This window comes from Chaetodon auriga, chromosome 3, assembly GCF_051107435.1.
Source record: "Chaetodon auriga isolate fChaAug3 chromosome 3, fChaAug3.hap1, whole genome shotgun sequence".
NCBI classification, from domain to species: domain Eukaryota; kingdom Metazoa; phylum Chordata; class Actinopteri; order Chaetodontiformes; family Chaetodontidae; genus Chaetodon; species Chaetodon auriga.
This window is the reverse complement of record NC_135076.1, coordinates 17,315,989-17,334,888: the sequence shown is the minus strand read 5'-3', so window position 1 is coordinate 17,334,888 and position 18,900 is coordinate 17,315,989. Positions and strand designations below refer to the sequence as shown.

The 18,900-nt window shown below is 43.3% G+C and overlaps 1 protein-coding gene across 6 annotated transcripts in view; it reads left to right on the top strand.

Annotated features, from left to right (window-relative positions):
* Window positions 1-18,900, top strand: part of ttll7 (tubulin tyrosine ligase-like family, member 7) — a 68,121-nt gene that overhangs the window by 17,218 nt on the left and 32,003 nt on the right. For all 6 annotated transcript variants that reach the window (XM_076725878.1, XM_076725879.1, XM_076725875.1 and 3 more), the window contains exons 8-11: window positions 1,975-2,139; window positions 5,158-5,316; window positions 15,841-15,935; window positions 18,266-18,413. In XM_076725878.1, coding sequence (XP_076581993.1) covers window positions 1,975-2,139; window positions 5,158-5,316; window positions 15,841-15,935; window positions 18,266-18,413 — 567 coding nt within the window. The remainder of the gene's footprint in view (window positions 1-1,974; window positions 2,140-5,157; window positions 5,317-15,840; window positions 15,936-18,265; window positions 18,414-18,900) is intronic.

Below are 18,900 nucleotides of genomic sequence, written 5' to 3'. Positions count from 1 at the left end.
ACCATCTGAGCCGTACATGTACACACAACTGTTCATGGATTTACATCATAAAGTACATAGTGTACCTGGTATGTGGCCAATCAGGCGAGTCAGAAAATGCACTACAGACAGATAGTTAGTAGAAGTAGATTCACAGAGCAATGCATTCCCACGAACTGGAGCCATGGGCTCATGCAACTCAACATAATCAAATTGGACACACAAACACACAGGAGGACAGAGGTTGGGAAACACAGTGTAATCTCCCTTTGATCACAAAAACATGCAAGTACTCATCTACACAGTCAACAGTGCCCAAATGCAGACAACTGCAATTTTTGTATTCTCCCTCTCTCACTCACACACACACACACACACGCACACACAGACATACACAGAATGTGCAGGCATACTGTACGAACACAGCTGAGCGTAAATGTCCACATGCCAGATGTCTCCTGTAATATCAAGCAGTTCATATTTGCCTTGAGGTTCTGCACCTGCTGAAGCACAGTCTGTTGCTGATGATGTGATGTACACACACACACACACACACACACACACACACACACACACACACACACGCACATCGCCATGATGCTTTTCTACAATATGAACACACTCACACATAGACACGCTGGACCCGTCCTGTGCAAGTGTGTATTGTCTTACTCAGTCTGTGACACATGATGGAGTGAGTCATGCCATGGAGATGGATGCTCAATCCCACAGAGAGTGGCTCCCAGACAGCCATCAGGATCTGGAGTGGCCTGCAGCCACAGCGTTATTATCATGCAGGTTAAGGACAAGGATGTATTGTCTTAAGTTGTGAGGGATAGTGCTTAAAGAGAGGGACACAGCAAGGGTGATACAATGGCTAGTGATAGTCAACTGCTCGGTGGTGCATTTTAACCATGCATTGTGGGGTACTGTGACTCTGACTCTGCTTATCACTGAACACTTGAGATTGAGATTTTGGTGATCTGTAATTATAAGCTTACCTGCTGTTGCACTCATTATTAGTGGATCCCATGAGAGCATCACCTAAAACCCATTTTTAAGATATAGCTAAAACAGCTCATGGTGCTATATGGAGTTATTCTCAAACGGTACAGTGAGCTGCATTTTACTTTTTTTGCTGCACCGTTTCTTACCATCTCAAGTTGTTGCCAGGGGACTAGTTTGTGATGTTTTCACTTTTTCCTTTATTCTTGTCTACCCACATTAGTTTGGAGAAAATGTTTTTCATTAAGACATGGGTCTGTAGTCTGTGGGGATTAACGCATCAGTACCCTTGAGGATGTTCTTTGCTGTGATGATTATCATCACTGACAAAGGTATAATTACACTAAAGAGCACCTTCACAAGTACCACAGCTATTTAAATACAATATACAGTATGTACACTATGTATTAAAATAACATTTCATTGTATTTACTATTGCTTCAGCGGAGTTATTTGTAGCCATTAGGATTACATTGTTGTTGTACTGGACAAGTCTCAAGTATGAATACATCTAACTGGAAGTAGGAAGCAGGTGAAAAACAGCTTAATTTCTTCTTCTGCTCAGTAAATAATGGAGTTTAGGGGAAAAAAAGAAGAGAATGATTTTTTTGCAACAACAAACAAAACATGCCATCTGGTGCAAATATGATCTGCTGTTGCAGTGATATTAGATTTTTAATGTTGCCAGAGCTTATAAAAAGAAGTTGTTTTACAAGTACACCACAGACCTTAAACTCTGCAGTATACCAGATTTGGTCAAATTGTCAGTAGATATTCAGTATTAAAGAAATTAAGTAATTAAGTAATGTGTGTGTGCCTATTTCTCCCCCAATTCTGTGTTCCTGTGCTAGTGCTATCCCATGGAGTTGTTGCACTGCTATCAAATTAAATAAAGCTACAAATTGTTAGCCAGAGCTAGGTGCGAACATGCACACAGTATGTTAGAGTCTAATGCCTAAAGGCCCTCCTTACTCTCTTTTGTCTCCACAGAGCCAGCTCTACATGCATCTGACCAACTACTCAGTCAACAAACACAATGAGAACTTTGAGCGAGACGAGACAGTGGACAAAGGCAGCAAGAGGTCCATCAGCTGGTTCACCGAGTTCCTCCGCACCAACGACTACGATGTGACCAAGTTCTGGGGAGATGTCTCTGTACGTGGGTAGTCCACCTAAACAGACACAAACACAGAAACACAGTTAAATGTAGACATATCGTGGCGGATGTGTACTTCCATAAAAGCAAGGATGTGCGGTACCACAAATGCAAACAACACATGCATACATCCGTAAGTGTAATCTGTAAGCGTACACTCATATATACACATGCTCTTGCCACTAAATAACACACGCTGCACACAAAACACAAGCGGACAAGCAACAGTTTGATATGATTTGTTATGACAGTAATTCAGGCTTGAGCTTCAGAGTCTTGTTCAACACCACGGAGAGTTCAGTGAAAACTCCATTCCTGGAGGGTGAGCTCTCCCTATCTGGCACTACTCTCAGCTCATCCAAACACCTTTACTTTGTTCATTTTCTTTCATCAGTCTTTCTGGAAGATTCTTTTACGTCCCATACATACATCCATCGATCTCATCATACGCCCTTGTCTGTTACCATACTTTCACGTTTTTCTTTTCTACCTATTTCTTCATCCCTGGCTCTGTTAATGTTCTATTTCTATTCTTATTTTCTATTTCTTTCTCAACCTCGACTTTTTGTCCCTTGGTCCATGGTCATTTGGGTTGTATGGTCCCTCAGTGCGTGTTCTCTGCTTCACTGTCTGTTCTCATGCTACCAGCATTCAACCTCAAAATCAAATCCCATTGGTTATTATACTCTCCTCAAGGCAGTCTTTTATTTCTCTTTTCCTTCAGCTTCCACTTTTCTTTATGCTCGTGTTAAACAAAGCGTCTTTTGAGGCTGTTTTATGTATTGTGGTCAGTCCTTTAACCTTTTGCTGAAGTTCTTGTTTAGGTTTCCTTTTCTTCATTCTCTTCTCTTATCCATCTTGTGCAATTTCTCCATGTGATCTATTTGGTCAGAGCATTAAAGTCCTGTTTTTTTTTTTTTTTTTTTTCATATTTTCTTCATGCTTCTTTTTCTGTCATCTTTCTTTTCCCTCAGTGACACACCTCACCCTCTGATTCAGCCAGACTGTCCTCCTCTTCTCTTGTTCTCTCACCATTTTTTTTCCTCCGCTCTTTCTTCAGAAGTTGCACCACTTTGGTGTTAGTGCTGTCCGTTCGCACTCACACACTGCGTTTTGTTTCAACTCTGTATTTATGCTCTCTGCTCGCTCTCCTCTCTCCTTCTCTTTTCATCTCTCCTCTTACATTTTGTTCCCATACAGACCTAGCAGGCTGCCCTGACTCTTCCCGCCAATGGTCACGGTCAGAGAGTCAGAGAGTTTGTTTGCCAAAAGATTGTCTGTGGGGGTTAAGAATATCATGTTGTTTTTTTTCATGTGAAACACAGACATCTCTTTCATATTGAGGTATTATTGATGTGCTGTATGGGGCATAGTGTCCAAGGTTTGACCAGCAAAGCTGCAGCTTTTTTATGTGGATGTAATTTTGAGAGCACTGTCTGACTACAAATAGGCTTGTTATGGAGTCCAGGGCCAGACCACCATACCATACCCCTCTCCTGCACCCAGCAGTCAGACTGGACTGAGCAAACTGCAGGCCAGCAGCACTGCGTGGGGCTCGACCGGTGAGGAGAAGCTTTGTGCAGAGTGTGTGTCAGAGTGAGCATGTACTAATCAGTACAATGAACAGTTACGCATTGTCCTCTCAAATGGTACAGCTAGAGTGACATTCACGCTCCTTTTCTGATTCGCTAAGGTCTATTGTTTCTTTTGGTGGACATTCAGAAACAAAAAAGGTTACAGTTTTTGATCATCTTTGAACTACAGTAAACATAGATGGCCATTTAATATGCAGAGTTCCAGAAAATGGTTTTGAAGAGTTTGTGTACAGAAATTTGTATTGACAGAAAAACCAAGGAACCAAGGAACCAACGGTTAAGAGTAAACATCAGTAACCACTACGACACCCTGCTGTCTCTACTATACTGACACAGAAAGACGGTATTTAAACAGATTAGAGATTAGATAAATGAATTATACATGCACAGGTGAAATAGCTGAAAATAACATATAGATTTATCCGGCTGATATTAAAAAATAAAGAGATCAAAGAGGCTTATACAACCATTTAAGCTGAACTAAACACAGGCACACATGCACACACATGCACAGTGCTAGGCAGTAGCCAGTGCTGGGGGCTTAGGATAAGGAGGGAGGTGATGGGGGCAGGGATAAAGACACACTCCAGCCAGTACTGGGGACTTCGGGCATAAATGGTGGCAGCAGGTGTTTGTGCTGGGCAGCCTGTGGGTCAGACGGGTGGATGGATGGACAGATGGATGGAGGTGTGTGAGCGACAGACAGATAGAAAAGGGAGGGGGGCTGCCGCCTTATCAGGCCAGGGCCAGACCACCATACCCCTCTCCTGCACCCAGCAGTCAGACTGGACTGAGCAAACTGCAGGCCAGCAGCGCTGTGTGGGGCTTGAGTGGTGAGGGGAAGCTTTGTGCAGAGTGTGTGTGTTTGTGTGTGTATGTGTGTGTCAAAGTGAGCATGTTTACCCCAGTTGCACAGTGGGAGTAGGCAGGTAGCAGCCAGCAAACATACGTGCAAACACACACAAACACAGGTTGGGAGCTAATACCCACACAGATGGACCACCACCAACATTGGTGAAAGTCTGTGTGTGCGCGAAATTAAAAAGGTTCTATGCCAGTAACACTGTCTCTCCTCACATTTTAAACTGTATCTTGACACACAGCAGAACTGAGGATCAGTCTGGTTTGTAGTCCTACCTCTTTAGAGCAGGTTTGTAGGTTACTCGTATGTCAAGTGTCTGTCGTGATTACTCCATTGTCAAAGTCCTAAATCTAAAGGTTCAAGCGTTTGCGAGCTGCAGTTAAAGTGGGACTACTAATTGCACCATTTTCACTTTAAGAAGAGTTTAATTCAGCTGCTGTAAAATCTTCCGTCTGTGTCTTTTCAGCATGAATGAATCCAACTGAAAATGAGTAAGATTTGTGGTCTCTTTGTCCACTGGATTACTCTCTCTCTCTCTCTTTGTGTTTGTGTCCTGCCAGGAGCTGGTGGTGAAGACATTGATAGTGGCTGAGCCCCATGTGCTGCACGCCTATCGCATGTGTCGCCCCGGCCAGCCACCAGGGAGCGACAGCGTCTGCTTTGAGGTCCTGGGCTTTGACATCATCCTGGACCGCAAACTCAAACCCTGGCTTCTGGAGGTACAGCTCTGTGTGTGTTTTGTGTGAAAAGGCATAAGTGTTTCTCACTCTTCCCTACTAATTTCTGCTTGTGGTTTCTGGCGAAAACTGAATTAAAAAAAAGTGTATTTAATAACTTAAGGGACCTTTTCATTTAGTAATTCAGGATTTTTAAATTTTGAAGTAATTCTTCTTCAATGTTTTATTTTTATGTAGTATATTATGGAAATCAATGTTTTTAAAGTTTAAAACATAATGAAAAATAATGAAAGTACAGGAGACTTACTTCTGTGATTTGTGAAATTTTTCTTGAGAGTGTGTATGTGTGTGTTTGTCAGTCAGAAAGAGGATGGCTGCCATCTGTGAAGTCTCACCTGTCTATGTCGCTGCTAAAGTGACAGCAGCTCCTAAACTGAAGTAATGTGGCATCAGCAGGAGAGAGGGAAACGTTGCCCCACACTGACAGAAAGCATAAACACACACTGATTTTGCTTACACACACTCGTCTCTGGTGCACAGACACACACACACGCAAACACCCACACAGTCTCAAGTATGTATTTATGCACCTCCGAACACAAGGAGAGACACATTCCCATGTAAAATGAAAGGGTTGTACACAACCACAAACACACAATTACATGCATGCGTGCATTCATACACACCCACGCATATAAATAGAAATGCCGGCACACACAGCAGCATAAAAGACGAGACAAAGACACCTCTTCCTCATACAAAGACACACACACACGTACACACAAGCAGAGTATAAAAATATAGGTCAGGATGGCAGGTTGACTCGCAAGACACCCGCCCCTCATTCTCTCCGTGACAGTCTCTCAAGTGTCAGTCATTGAGGAGATTGATTCGAGTGCAGATTCCACTCCAGGATTTCTGTCTCACCGTTCTGATGTCAGCCAGTCAGTTAAAGCGTGACCTAAATCCTTTAACCCAAAGTGGCTGCGCGCCTTTTCCCCCCCTTTCCCACAAATTGACTCAAGGATGGGAAATGCCTCTGGGATAATTGTTTGTTTTTCCCCATCATGCCAACCCAAAATAAATCTTGCGACTTACAAAAGTGTTTGATTTTATATTTTAGAGTCTGTTGGTGTTTTCCGAAGAGTCATCGTGGAATTAGCGTGTTATAATTACCCTTCCTGACTCTTTGTGTGGCTGAGCAGTTGTACTATATGACAAAAGGATGTACAAGAGAGAGCAAGAGGATGGTGTTCCTTTTGGCTGCTGGTGCGCTGTGACAGTATGTGTGCATTGTGTGTGTGTGTGTGTGTGTGAGTGTGTGTGTAAATGTGTAAGAGACATGGGAAACAGCCGTGAATGCAGTTGTTCCACTCCGGCAGTAATGATCCCCCCTGTGCTACTAGCAGCTCTCTATAACTCTCATCAATTAACATCCCACGCGCACACACACGCATGCGCGCGCACACACACACACATAACCCTGCTTCTCTTTCACGCAACATTTACAGCAACAATCATTTATTTCCCAAATTCAACTGATTAGTCAGGGGCTAGTTGCATGCATAGAGACCCCTTCTCAAATCCTCACTGCGTATGCTGTCAAGCCTGAAAATAACTTTATTACACTTTTTAGCCTGCTGACGTTCATTCCTATTCAGCAGGGATGCAACACGCAGCCGGGCCCATCGGCTGGTTGCCACAAACGGTACCCTATGGCAAGCCCTCAGGTCCAAATTAAATTTTTCAGCAGATCACTTTGCAGCATTTTGTGGCAAATTGAATTTATTTCATCCCATTTCACCATTTTTTTTTTTTTTTTTTTTTGTTCACCCCCCCGAGTCCTAGCACAGTAAAAATTGTGTCAGGAATTGAAACACAGTCAAGGTCTTACAGGTTTGGTTTGAATTTGTGGACTTCACCTCTCAGGTTTCCTCATTGGTGCCACTGTGAATTACACGTGCCATGCCTCGCTGTAGCTTTACCCAGACTGCTGTTCCGACACTGCCTTCCTCTCGAAAATGTCAAAGTTGGTTGTTGAACATGAAAACTCGCAGCCAGGAAATGAAAGTTCAACCTGTGTAAACTCAAAGCCAGTCGGATACCTGAACGCTTGATGGTATCATATGTAAAAAACTGTCAAATGACATTAGTTCTACCCTTTGTATTTTTGTCCGCTGTGTGCAGGAGGCTGGGGAGCTAAAAGGAACACAATCGCCTCTCACATCCTTCAATTACACCTCCAAAAAGTAGCCACTCTTTTTTTTTTTTTTGACAAGGTATTCAAAATATTGCAACTCCAAACTCCCATGATCGGAGGACATGATCGCCTCTATCTTGCCAGCAAGAAAACCTTTGTGCAAGATACAATACGGTGGCTATACAGCAGACAAGCACAAAGAGAAATCTTTGCAAATATACTGATAACAAATACAGATACTCAAGAGGAACAACCCACAGACCAGTGCACACCTGCTAAATAGTTTGGCACAGGGGTGAAAAGAGAGACGGCAAGAGTGATGCTTCTCAAACCAAGGCCAGGCATCAAACAGGCGCATTGTGCTCAGAGCAAGTATAGAAAGGGGAGAAGGTAAAAAAAGAGAGACAGGCTTTTGTGTGATCCTTATCTTAATTCAGCAGGGTTTTCAACACAAGTTTTGCCTCCTATTGACATTCAAAACATCAGCGCTACATAGGCACACACACACATACACGCACTTGCTCAAATGGCGTAACCCGAGACATTCACTTTCATTAAACCAGCCCAGACAGCATCTGTGTCTCGTATAGGAAAGGCGTTTCATTGAGCCGTGATCTTCACTCCACACAGACACACACAGACACACACACACACACACAGTCACATGAGTGCACAGGCGCACACACAGAGTGCATATTCACACACACAGTCTGTATAGACTGTGGTTTGGATTGTCAGTGCCAAGGCTTTGGCTTTAAGGGCTTCATTGAGTGTTTGTCTTTTGAAAGGCAAAAAAAAAAAAAAAAAAAAAGAAAAATCAAAGGAAAACAAATCGATGCAGAAATGCACGTACATTCACTTTAGCTCAGGGAACGCCTCATGACACAGGCTTTACTCATAAATTCTGCAGTGGTGGTGACTTAAAATTGGGGTGCGCGGGTCAAAGAGAACAGCAGACCTCTCCAAATCCACTGTGAGTCATAAGGAGTGCACTTACTCAATGGCAAAATATAGCAATGGGACAGCATTATCACCCCGCACCCCCCTCCTCTCTCAAGTTTATCCAGGGCCCATGTGCTGTAAGCCGGCATGACAAATAATGTCAACCGGAGTGAGGAAAATGGAAAAAATATTACTAGAGGTTTGGTGGGTGATGGGTGAGGACACGATATATAAAAAACTACTCCTTTAAATGCTCCACCCCTTATATTTGAAACAGAACCTCACAAAGAGCACACTTCATTGTTCTCATGGGGTCCTGATTGGTGTCCACGGACCCCAACACAAGGACGGGTGGATTGAGGCCCAGCCTCATTACAGTCTCTGGCTTGCTTAATTTTTTTTTTTTTTTAGTTGTTCCCCACACACAGCAGAAAAAAAAGCTCCAGCTGGTCAACTCTAAATAAAAAGAAACAAGTGTTTGTAGTGAGCATGAATAATTAGAAACCTGCCTGGTCCGTGCGAAGCTGTCTCTCTGGTGTCAGGCTCCAGGCAGCTCAAAGGCTGGTCGGCCTGCTTGTTAGGGCCACAGTCAGTGTGTGAGAGTGTGCATGTATGTGTGTAAATGACTGTTAGTTAGTGTGTGTGTGTGTGTGTGTATGTGAGAGAGAATCTGAATTTGATTTGTGTTGTGTCAGTGTGTGTGGTGTTAGAACGGGTACTGTAGGTACTGTATGTGTGTTTGCTTGTACTATCAACACATATGCATTATGAAAGCCACTGCATGCAACTGAGGGTATTTCTGTGTGTCTTGTGAATGTGTCTACTCCCCTATGTGTGTGAGTATCTGGATGTGTGGTCTTTGTGCCTCTGGGAACAGTCCTCTGTAGCGTGTGTGTGTGTGTGTGTGTGTGTGTGTGTGTGTGTGTGTGTGTGTGTGGTTGGCCATTCTGATCTGCCTACCAAACCGACTCCAGCCCACAGCCTGTCTTTTTAGCCAGTCGCAGAGGCAGGGAGGAATTCGGCTCAAAACACAAAAAGAGACCAACTCAAGTAAAGCAACAGAATAAAGAGAGGCGCAGGAAACCTTGTTTGCCAACTTTCATGGTGTTTTATGTGTAACAGTATAAAGATGCCATCACACACAGGAGCTTAGGCAGCGTGATTATTGATGGCTGGAACCTAACTACCGTCTCCTCATCCGTCTCTTTCCCTCTTTCTTCCCCTCCTGGACGGGTTGTGCAGAGTGATTGGCAGCTAATGAGGCGGGCATGGTTAGGTCAACCGTGGCACGAGTTTGTTTGTGTCTCGGTGTGTGTGTGTGTGTGTGTGCGTGAACAGGCATTATGACAACAGACCAACAGACTGCAGCTGGACTGCTCCCCTAAGGGCGGTGATTCTTCACCCCTCTCCTCTCTCCCTTCACCCCTTCCTGCAACTTTCCTCTCTTTCTGTGCTCTCTCCCCGATTGTTTCAAGATGAGTTTGGTTTGCCTGTCCATCCCTCAGAGCGAACATAATCCAGACTTCCTTTTCTTTTGAGTCCAAGTGTATGTGTGTATGTGTGTGTTTATGTTGGGGCTATGTCTGTTGGGAGTACACTGTGCTGGCAAGTGTAAACAGATGCCACGAAACACACATACACTAACAAACACATGGATTATTTTTTCCCTCCCACATCTGCAACACAGACAAACACACACTGCAAATGAATGAAAATACTGTTAATTTCCTGGGTGGAATAAATAAAATAAGCTTTCAGTTGAAATTCTGTTTCATCTGTGCAGAATGGGATGAAAATTGTATGTTCTTGTAGCTCTCCATAAATGCCTAAAGAGGAGCCATTTAAAGCGTAGCTGTTTTCCTAAGAGTTTTAGAAGAAGGATTTAGAGGTTAGCCTGCCTTTCAGATATTTCCTCATGAAATTTGAGAAGTGTTTTCTAACCCCTACCACAGTCAGGGCGAAAATTATTGTGTATTCAGGGTGATTAAGGAGGAATTTACTTGCTACCTGTGCTCTCCAAATAATTTTCATCCCTTCATGATTGAATTTTCTAGGGTGAAAAACGATAGAGGAGAATACATACAGTTTGATATAGTCAATTATCTCTGAGTCTGTCTTGCACTCTTCCACCTTTCATTCTCCTTTTGCCTTTGATTAATCTTTGGCACTTAGTAGGATTCATTCTTATTTAAATGTACCTGGATATCGGCCTTAGCTCTGAGGGGGTGTCATTCTCCATGTGAACCCTAGGTGGCAGTAGTTACCTACGAGCCACTCTTTGGCTTATAAGAGGTTTATTAAAGAATAATTAGAATGATGTATGGGACTGTCTGTCTCTATCCACATCCATTTTCCCCCAACATGACTATTTCATGGAATAAGTATCAAATTAGGAGCATACAGGCCTCATATGTGGGGCAGTTGAAAACACACCCCAACATTTAGTCATTTATCATCAGGCATGTATGACAGCACAAGTGACTGTGTGTGTGCGTGTGTGTGTGTGTCTGTGTGTGTGCATGCATGCGTGTGTGTGCAGTGTGTCTGGGTTTATGTGCATGGCTGTGATTGAGAGGGATGATATATATTGCATGTTTATGACTGTCATATGGAACTGTAGTAAATGTGGTTGATTGTGCTAGAGACTGTAAAGTAAGACATTCTTGCATATTCATGACTTTAGGTGTGTTTTGTTTATATATTTTTGCATATTTGTAAGTACTTTGGTGGGACTTGTGGTTGGTGTGTTTGTGTCTAAAATACGTCTACTCTTTCCTTTTTGTGCACCTTTTCCTTTTTGTGGCTGTGTCTGATTGTATCTGTGTGTCTTAAAAAAAAACAAAGAAAAAAAAAGGCAACACTGTGTGCACCCTGCCAGCCAGCCAGTCAGGCAGGTCAGGCTGACTGGTGGCTAAGCTAAGCGCTGGCCCGCTCACTCCCAGGACCTTTACCAGCAGCTCAGCATGCCGAGCTAGAGTTTCCCTGTGTCCGACAGGACCACTAAAAACGCCACAAAAAGAACAAAACAGTGATTGATAAGACGGCTGAAACAAGAGAGCGACTTAACATGGCGGCCAGCTGTCTGTCTTTCTGTCGCTCTGCTACTCATGCTCTCTCTCTCTGCCTCCCTTTCTTATTCCACCATTGTGCAGCAACAAACACCCCATTCTGACAGCGGTTGAACTGTGCTGATACCCTCGAGTGTGCGGGGCTTGTCAAAGCAGTAGTTGTTTACACTCTGCCAGGAATAAGAGGAGGTCGTTTCTGCGAACTGATTAATCACGAGCAGCCCTTGCACTTGTTTGACGAATATTCCAGACACGGAATAGATGTCAATAGGGGGAAGCAATTTGTTGTGGAAAGAAAGCAGCTGATTGTTGCTGATCCACTGCTGTTGCTATGTTATTAGAATCGGTGTGACATAGCAGAGGCCACAGGCACAAACTGTGATGTCCGCGACATTTTAAACAATGAGTGGGTCATATAATCATTGTAAGGATTTTTTTTATTAGGTTTATTCATAATTGAAATGATAATAATGAATTGTTAGACACAGTTGGAATCTGAGATTGAGTTTAGTGTCCGTAGGTGTTAAGAATGGCCTATGGCTGTGTTAATAATAGTGTTACTGTTAGGCTTTGATTTTGCTGTACGGCCATTACTTGTACAATACCCTTCCCGGAAGGCCACCATTACGAGACTGACCCTGCGTCCAAATCAGAGGGTAAAGAAAATTTCCCCTTTGAAAAATTATCACTTGTATAAAATAATATAAAGCATTTACAATTTACTGGTTGCACTTCTACCTCTCTGTTTGTACTTTTGCTTTAGGACCTGCAATAAAGATCAGGAGACAGGCTTGCAGTTCACAGACAATTCAAACCAAATGGATGGAATGGAAACAAAAAAAAAAAGCTAAATTCCCCCACCATAATTTTTGTGTCACAACTGCCCCCCTAAACACTGGCAGGTTACTTATTTGTCTCAGTCACATGCAGATAGAGTTGCATGTCCTGTACGGAGTATGTCGCTGATTTTTCTCACCCTCTGATCTTTGTATTTTTAATTAGATGATCAGATGAAGATAAACCCGTCCTGTGAAAAATTACAGATATGTTCTTTTTCCTGCGTGCTCATTCAGCTGTTTGAACGAGTGATATTTTGGCTGCATTGATGCGATGCTGAACCGAATCAAAGCATGAGTAGGACGGAGCTTCTAATCTTTTCATCTGACATTTTTATTGAATGCTTCTTGGAGAAACCGAGGGCTCCTTTAAGACCCTGCCAGAGTCACTTAAGGAAATCAGAGTGGGGGTTTTGGGAGCCTGCAGGGGTTCATTAGGACCAGACTGGTCCAACTTCCTCTGCCAGGGAGGAAAAGGAGAACAGAAGAACCGAAGAGGAGAGGTAACGACCAGAGAGTGAGGGCTAGCGAGCGGAGGGGATGAATGAGTGACCAAACAGAAAACGGGGCGAGAGACAGCGAGAAACAGAGCGGAAGGGAAACTAACCAGAAGAAGCCGCGCGACAGGCAGAGAGTAGAAGGAGAGAGACGAAAGATTGAGGGAGAGCAAAGAGAGACAGCGAGTGCCGTGATGCCAGTCTCCTCTGTGACAGCTTGACACCACAAATCAAACTAAGAAATGAAGACAAGTAACGAGACAACCGTCGCCAGGATCACTGCCAGTCTGGCTGTTACCTATAGGCTACAGCGCTCTAAAGCCATACTCTTTTCATTGTGGCTGTCATATCGGGGAGAGCTCTAAATGAAAACAGACCCCTGGCCTCTTTTTCTTTTGTAGAGTTTTTTTTCCTTAGGTAAGGTACTGTAGGTTGAAGTGGAGCTCTGTCCCTCTCAGCGCACAGAGGGATGTATTGTAGACTTCATTCTATTGAGTGAAAGAGTTGGATCGGGTCTCTGTTCCTTTTTTCCTTCTTTTTGCGCTGGGGGACATTCATCACCTACCCACCCCCCTCCCTCTGATAAATGGTTGCTGAGTAGAAAAACGCGCATGTGGATGCGCGTGCACACGCTGACGAAGGCACGCCCATACACATCCACACCATGTTGGAGTGGATTTAGTAGCTTACTTGTGGTATTTGTGGATCTATCCCCTGAACTAGTCAAAGAGACTCGGGCAGTGATGGCCCAACAGGCTCAGAGATGGTTAACATGGACAGCTACAGCTCGACCTAAGTTTTATGATCCTCATGTGCTCTTATTCACACAGCTACATGGAGGCTTCATGGTACAACCATATTCATATGCCTCCATGGGTTTAGGTGTCTTCCTGAAGGACAACTTGGGAGGAGCTGTTAATGTGGGGGACAGCTTTATTGATTCACTTAAGCCTGCCTGGATTTTTTTTTTTTTTTTTTTACAGCTGGCTTTTGATTTAAATGGACAATCTTTCAGAAGTTAGTGCTCTTTTTTTTGGCCTACCTGCCCCACGGCTGGCAACACAGTCACCACTCCTTCCTTGGAGCCTGGTTGTGATGTAAATATTATCTTACAGCACTAGTCCCAAATCTTAAACACAGCAGTGAGCACCTTTGTGTCTGGATTAGTAATGGCTAGTTCAGAAGAAGAAGGGAGGAGAAAGAGGGATGGAGTGTGTGAGTGCTACCCCCACAACCTTTGAGACACTTCACACATCTCTGTAAAGGAGCTTTTGCTCATTTTCAGCCAAAAATCTTTATGGTTGCAAATGGCCTGATGTTGCACACAATCTGTTTTCTCATTGGCCTCTTTCACTATTCTTCACCCAAGTTCCTGATTGGTGGATAGAATGGAGCGATAATGGGCTCTAAGGCGCTCGATTGGCCTGTGTTGCTCCGTTACTGAAATCACAGTTTGTGATTGGCTGTTGTGCTGCTTTGATGAGTTCAACTGTATCCAACTGCTTTTTTCTAAGGGAAGATAGGAACAGGACGAATAATGTTACTGACGCAAATACTCACTCTGACTGCAGATTAAGACGACTGGGAGGGATGAATTTCCAGCTAACTAGAAGCAGTGACTTTCATTTGACTGAGTTGATAAACACTGATTTTCACAAACAGATGCAGCTATGCTGGGTCATAGTATGACAGCAGTAATAACATATATGCTTAACTCATTAATAATGAAAACTTTAAAGGGAGACGTTAAAAAACAACTTCCCTAGTTCCTATTTACTGCATTACTCACTACACAGGTCCCTACATGGATTCTATTTTTCCTAATTTTATCTGACTAGTGAGTGAGGTTCTGTCCGCTTATTCATCGTACACCTGTTAAAGTGAGACATCCCTTTGTGTTGAAGAAGTTCATTCACAATTTGCACATGTACTTGCTCACTCTCATTCAACGAATCCACCTTTATTAAAGCTATTAAAAATCTAATGATATCAAAAGGCGCCAGTCATACCATTGTTCCCACATCAAAAAGAAAACCGGGTGTTTGAGCATTTGAACGACATCAGGAGGAGACCTGACTTATCTCAATAATCAAGGTTTATCAGCCGGAGCCAGCCTTTCGCTGGGCATCTGTTGCATTGTCATTTGAAGTCACCTCATAGGAAGATGCCATTCCAATCACCGTTTGCAGGTCCATTCACCCTCCCTCTGCACTTCTCTCTATTTGCTGGACCTTTTGTTGCCTCAGACAATCTTTCTCACCTTGGGAGAGCGACAGAGGGAACATAACAAAGAGTAAAGGGGAAGAATTGATTTGTTGTGTCAGGTATAATAACTGATATCTGAATACCTTGCTCTGGTGCTGGAAATTGTCCTGTTAAGAAAGGTAAGCTGCTCTTGAATTTTTCCCTGGGCGATACTGGCTTTTGTACCTCAAATCACAGGTGGCTTATTCTGTTCTCACTCAGTTGACTCTCCGAGCGCTCTCTGATTGTATATTACGGCACTGAGCTAAGCGGTGGTGATTCGCTGATGCTCACAAAGAGATTATTGGTGGCAGCGGTATGAAGCGATGTTGCAGTGTCTGGCATCCTGAGGTTACAGGCTCATGGACTGCTTGCTGTGGTTGGCTCAAAAGGGCAGGGCCACTAATCTGGTGACAGTTTAACCTACACAATCTGTTCGAATGCGCGCACCCATACACACATAGGCTCCTCTTCTTCATGCACAAACATACACACATCAGTGTCAGACAGGATTTATGCCCAGGCAAAGGATAAGAGTTCCAAAGTGTCCTTGAAAGAGAAAAAACCCTCCCTTCCCATCTCTTTCTCCCCTCTTCTCTCTCCTCTTTCCTCTCTTTCTTGTGGGAACAGATCTCTTTTTTCCAAAGATGCCCTAAATCTACTCCTGTAATTGCATAGCATTTCTGTCTGCTGAATTGAGAAGAAAGAAAAAATGAGATGAAGTAGGAAAAAAAAAAGCCCGCAGAATATTCTTTGAATGTTTCTCTCCTCTCTGACAGATCAATCGAGCTCCGAGCTTCGGGACTGATCAGAAGATTGATTACGACGTGAAGAAAGGGGTGCTGCTCAATGCGCTCAAACTCCTCAACATTCGGTACTGTTCTCCGCCACGGTCACACACACACACACACACACGCTCGTGCTTGCAGACAGACACACATTAATTGCATCTACGGGCCCATTACAGTTAGTTTCATGTGCACAGACGAGCAAAGCTCATGTCACTCATTATTTTATTATTTATTTCTCTGAGGGTTTAAGGATTTTTAAGGATCGATTCTTTGTTTTATTTATTTGGCAACCCTGAAAACTTTGGAATAACTATGATTCATGGCACAATTTGGCCTTCATCGTGTTTTGTTTTCAGACTGATGACACAGTAGGGACATTAGTCTGAAACCAACAGGAGGTTTGAGCTGTGGACAAAAACAAAAATGCTGTACTTGTAAATTTGTTGGTGCTGCTGTGGTGGATGCAAAGACAGATAATGGCCAAGGTGCAAAGCTACGCCTCTGTTGTGAGCTTTGTGCACCTATCAATCAGAGACGCTGCGTGTGTGTGTGTGTGTGTGTGTGTTAGGAACAGCATAACAGTTATGCTATCTGTATTTCAGAGTCTACCCTGTTTACCCTTCATTGCTTATTTACATTTATTTACACAAGCTTCCTGTGTCGCTCTTTTACTTTGCCTTTACGGGTGTATTTGTTTGCCTGTTTAGGTACGCATACTGTCGTTCTTCTTGTGTAATATATTTTTTGTGCCTATGTGGTGTGTGTGTTTGTTTGCTGGCATGCTTTTCTGTCCCCCAGCTACAGTGAGTCTGTCCACTGATTGATCATCGTACACCAGACCTCTGGATCTCTGCTCTCTTTTTCGCCTTCTCTCTCTGTGCTTGTACTCCTCTTGCTGCTCTAAATATAGTCTCAAGTCAACTAGTCACAGACACACACACACACACACACACACACACACACACACACACACACATACACAATGGATCAATTACATGCTGCACCATAGATCTAGTTTGGCCAAGTGTGGAGCGTGGTGCAGCCATCCCACATAAAAACTCACTCCATCCTCCCGCCCAGCTTGAGTCGGCACAAACAAATCTCTTATCAAAATGATTTGTTTCATGGCTGTTGTTTGCTGTGTTCCCACAGATTAAAAGGGGAGATTTGATTATTTCATGACAAATAAATCGTAGGAGGCCTCGAAAAGCGGCGGGGAGCTCTTTCCACTGGACAAACTGCTTATGTTCATGCTGGAGTGAATGAGGGCTTTGTTCTACCTCGCTCACTTTTTCCTTATATAGTAATGGCTTTGCTTCCCAAAAGGGAGGGGCTGGTGGTCTGTAGAGGTAAGGTCAGCTCTCAACTCTGCTCACAACACCAACTGTATCAACGTGGGATCAATTCAGGCCCAGCCAGGCATGGACATTGATAAACCTCAGCCCCCCAACAGCACTCAATATCCAATTTAAAGGGCCAGCAATTGACTAAAATGAATTGCCCTCTCTCCAGACCGCAATGGCCCACTTGTTCAGAATTAGCTGTCTGGTCCTGTTCATCCTGGGTTTGTTGGGTTTGCTTGTGCCTCAGCTCCATCTTTTATGTCTGTACTGTTGAATGTTTTGTGAGGGATCTTCCTTTTTGTTTTTTTAACTACCACGCTGATGTGATCAAAAGGCAAATTCAGGTCAGTCCACCAGTTAGGGATGAGACTTGCATGCTGTCAAACTTCATCATAGCTTAAAGCATTCAAGAAACCCTCTTTCTGCTGATAACATCTGTTCTTAGTGGAGTGTATGGAGATAAAATAGAGTAAGTCTTGTGTATTCTGAAAGAGCTATTACAGCACATGATCCCATAACGGAAAAGACAAAGGGAAAGAGCACTTTAGCGGTTTAAGCCAATGGGATTTCATTCTTAGTGTATTTGTTTCTCAAAAGCAGCTAAACCTGTGACAGAAACCTAATCGAACATGCAAAGACTATTGAAAAAACAGTCAGAGCTTCAGTGGAAAGACACTGAAAATGTACTGTAACATTTGTGTTAAGGATGTGTCGATCGGACTTTTTCAGTGCCAATACCGACACCTGGGATTTGAGTATCGGCTCAGTACTCAGTATGAGCTGATACCAGTGTTTAATTAATAATGCCTCACTATGTGGAAGAGACGAGGATTATTTTTTTATGTGTCAAGCAACATCAGGCTTGACTTAAACACTGCTTTCCTAACTCTGTACAACAAAATGTAATAAATACATAGATGTAAATGCACTGAATTGTTATTTATTAAAATAATGGTATCTGATACCTAATCAGTGTGCACCCACAGATACCTGATCCAGCTGTTTGAGTCAGCATCGGACAAAAAAAACATGCATTCTCTCAACTCTGTACTTGTTTTGTGTGGATCCAGAGCCAGTGATAAGAAGCGCAACCTGGCACAGCAAAAGGCAGAGGCTCAGAGACGGCTCTACGGACACGGCTCCATGAAGAAACTCTCGGCTGCTTCCTCGGACTGGGAGAAACAACGTCACACGCTGGAGAGAAGGAGAGAAGAGCTGGTAAGGGACACACAAATTATTAAACTATTGCATTTGGTTTAAACCTCATTATTCACTTCAGAAACATTTGCTGAGCAAGACTGTGTTTCGCATTTATACAGTTGTACATATTCCCACCTGGAGTCTGCCTAGTAAAACCATAATTCTCTCTGCTGGCAATTGACCAACTGCAGTGGAGCATCTGGGATTCTAAGCACCTGTGCAAGGTGGTGCACCTTGACTGTGGTCAAGGGAGTTAAGAGTGAAACTCATTTGTTTCCCCACCCAGACTTTCAAAAACAAGCTTGAGGACTGAAACAATGGCTGTATATTATGTGTGTGTGGTGTGTGTGTGTGTGTGTGTGTGTGTGTGTGTGTGTGTGTGTGTGTGTATGTATATATACACACACACACACACAAATGTATATATGTAAATACATATAGACGTGTGTGTGTGTATGTATATATATACACACACACACAAATGTATATATGTAAATACATATAG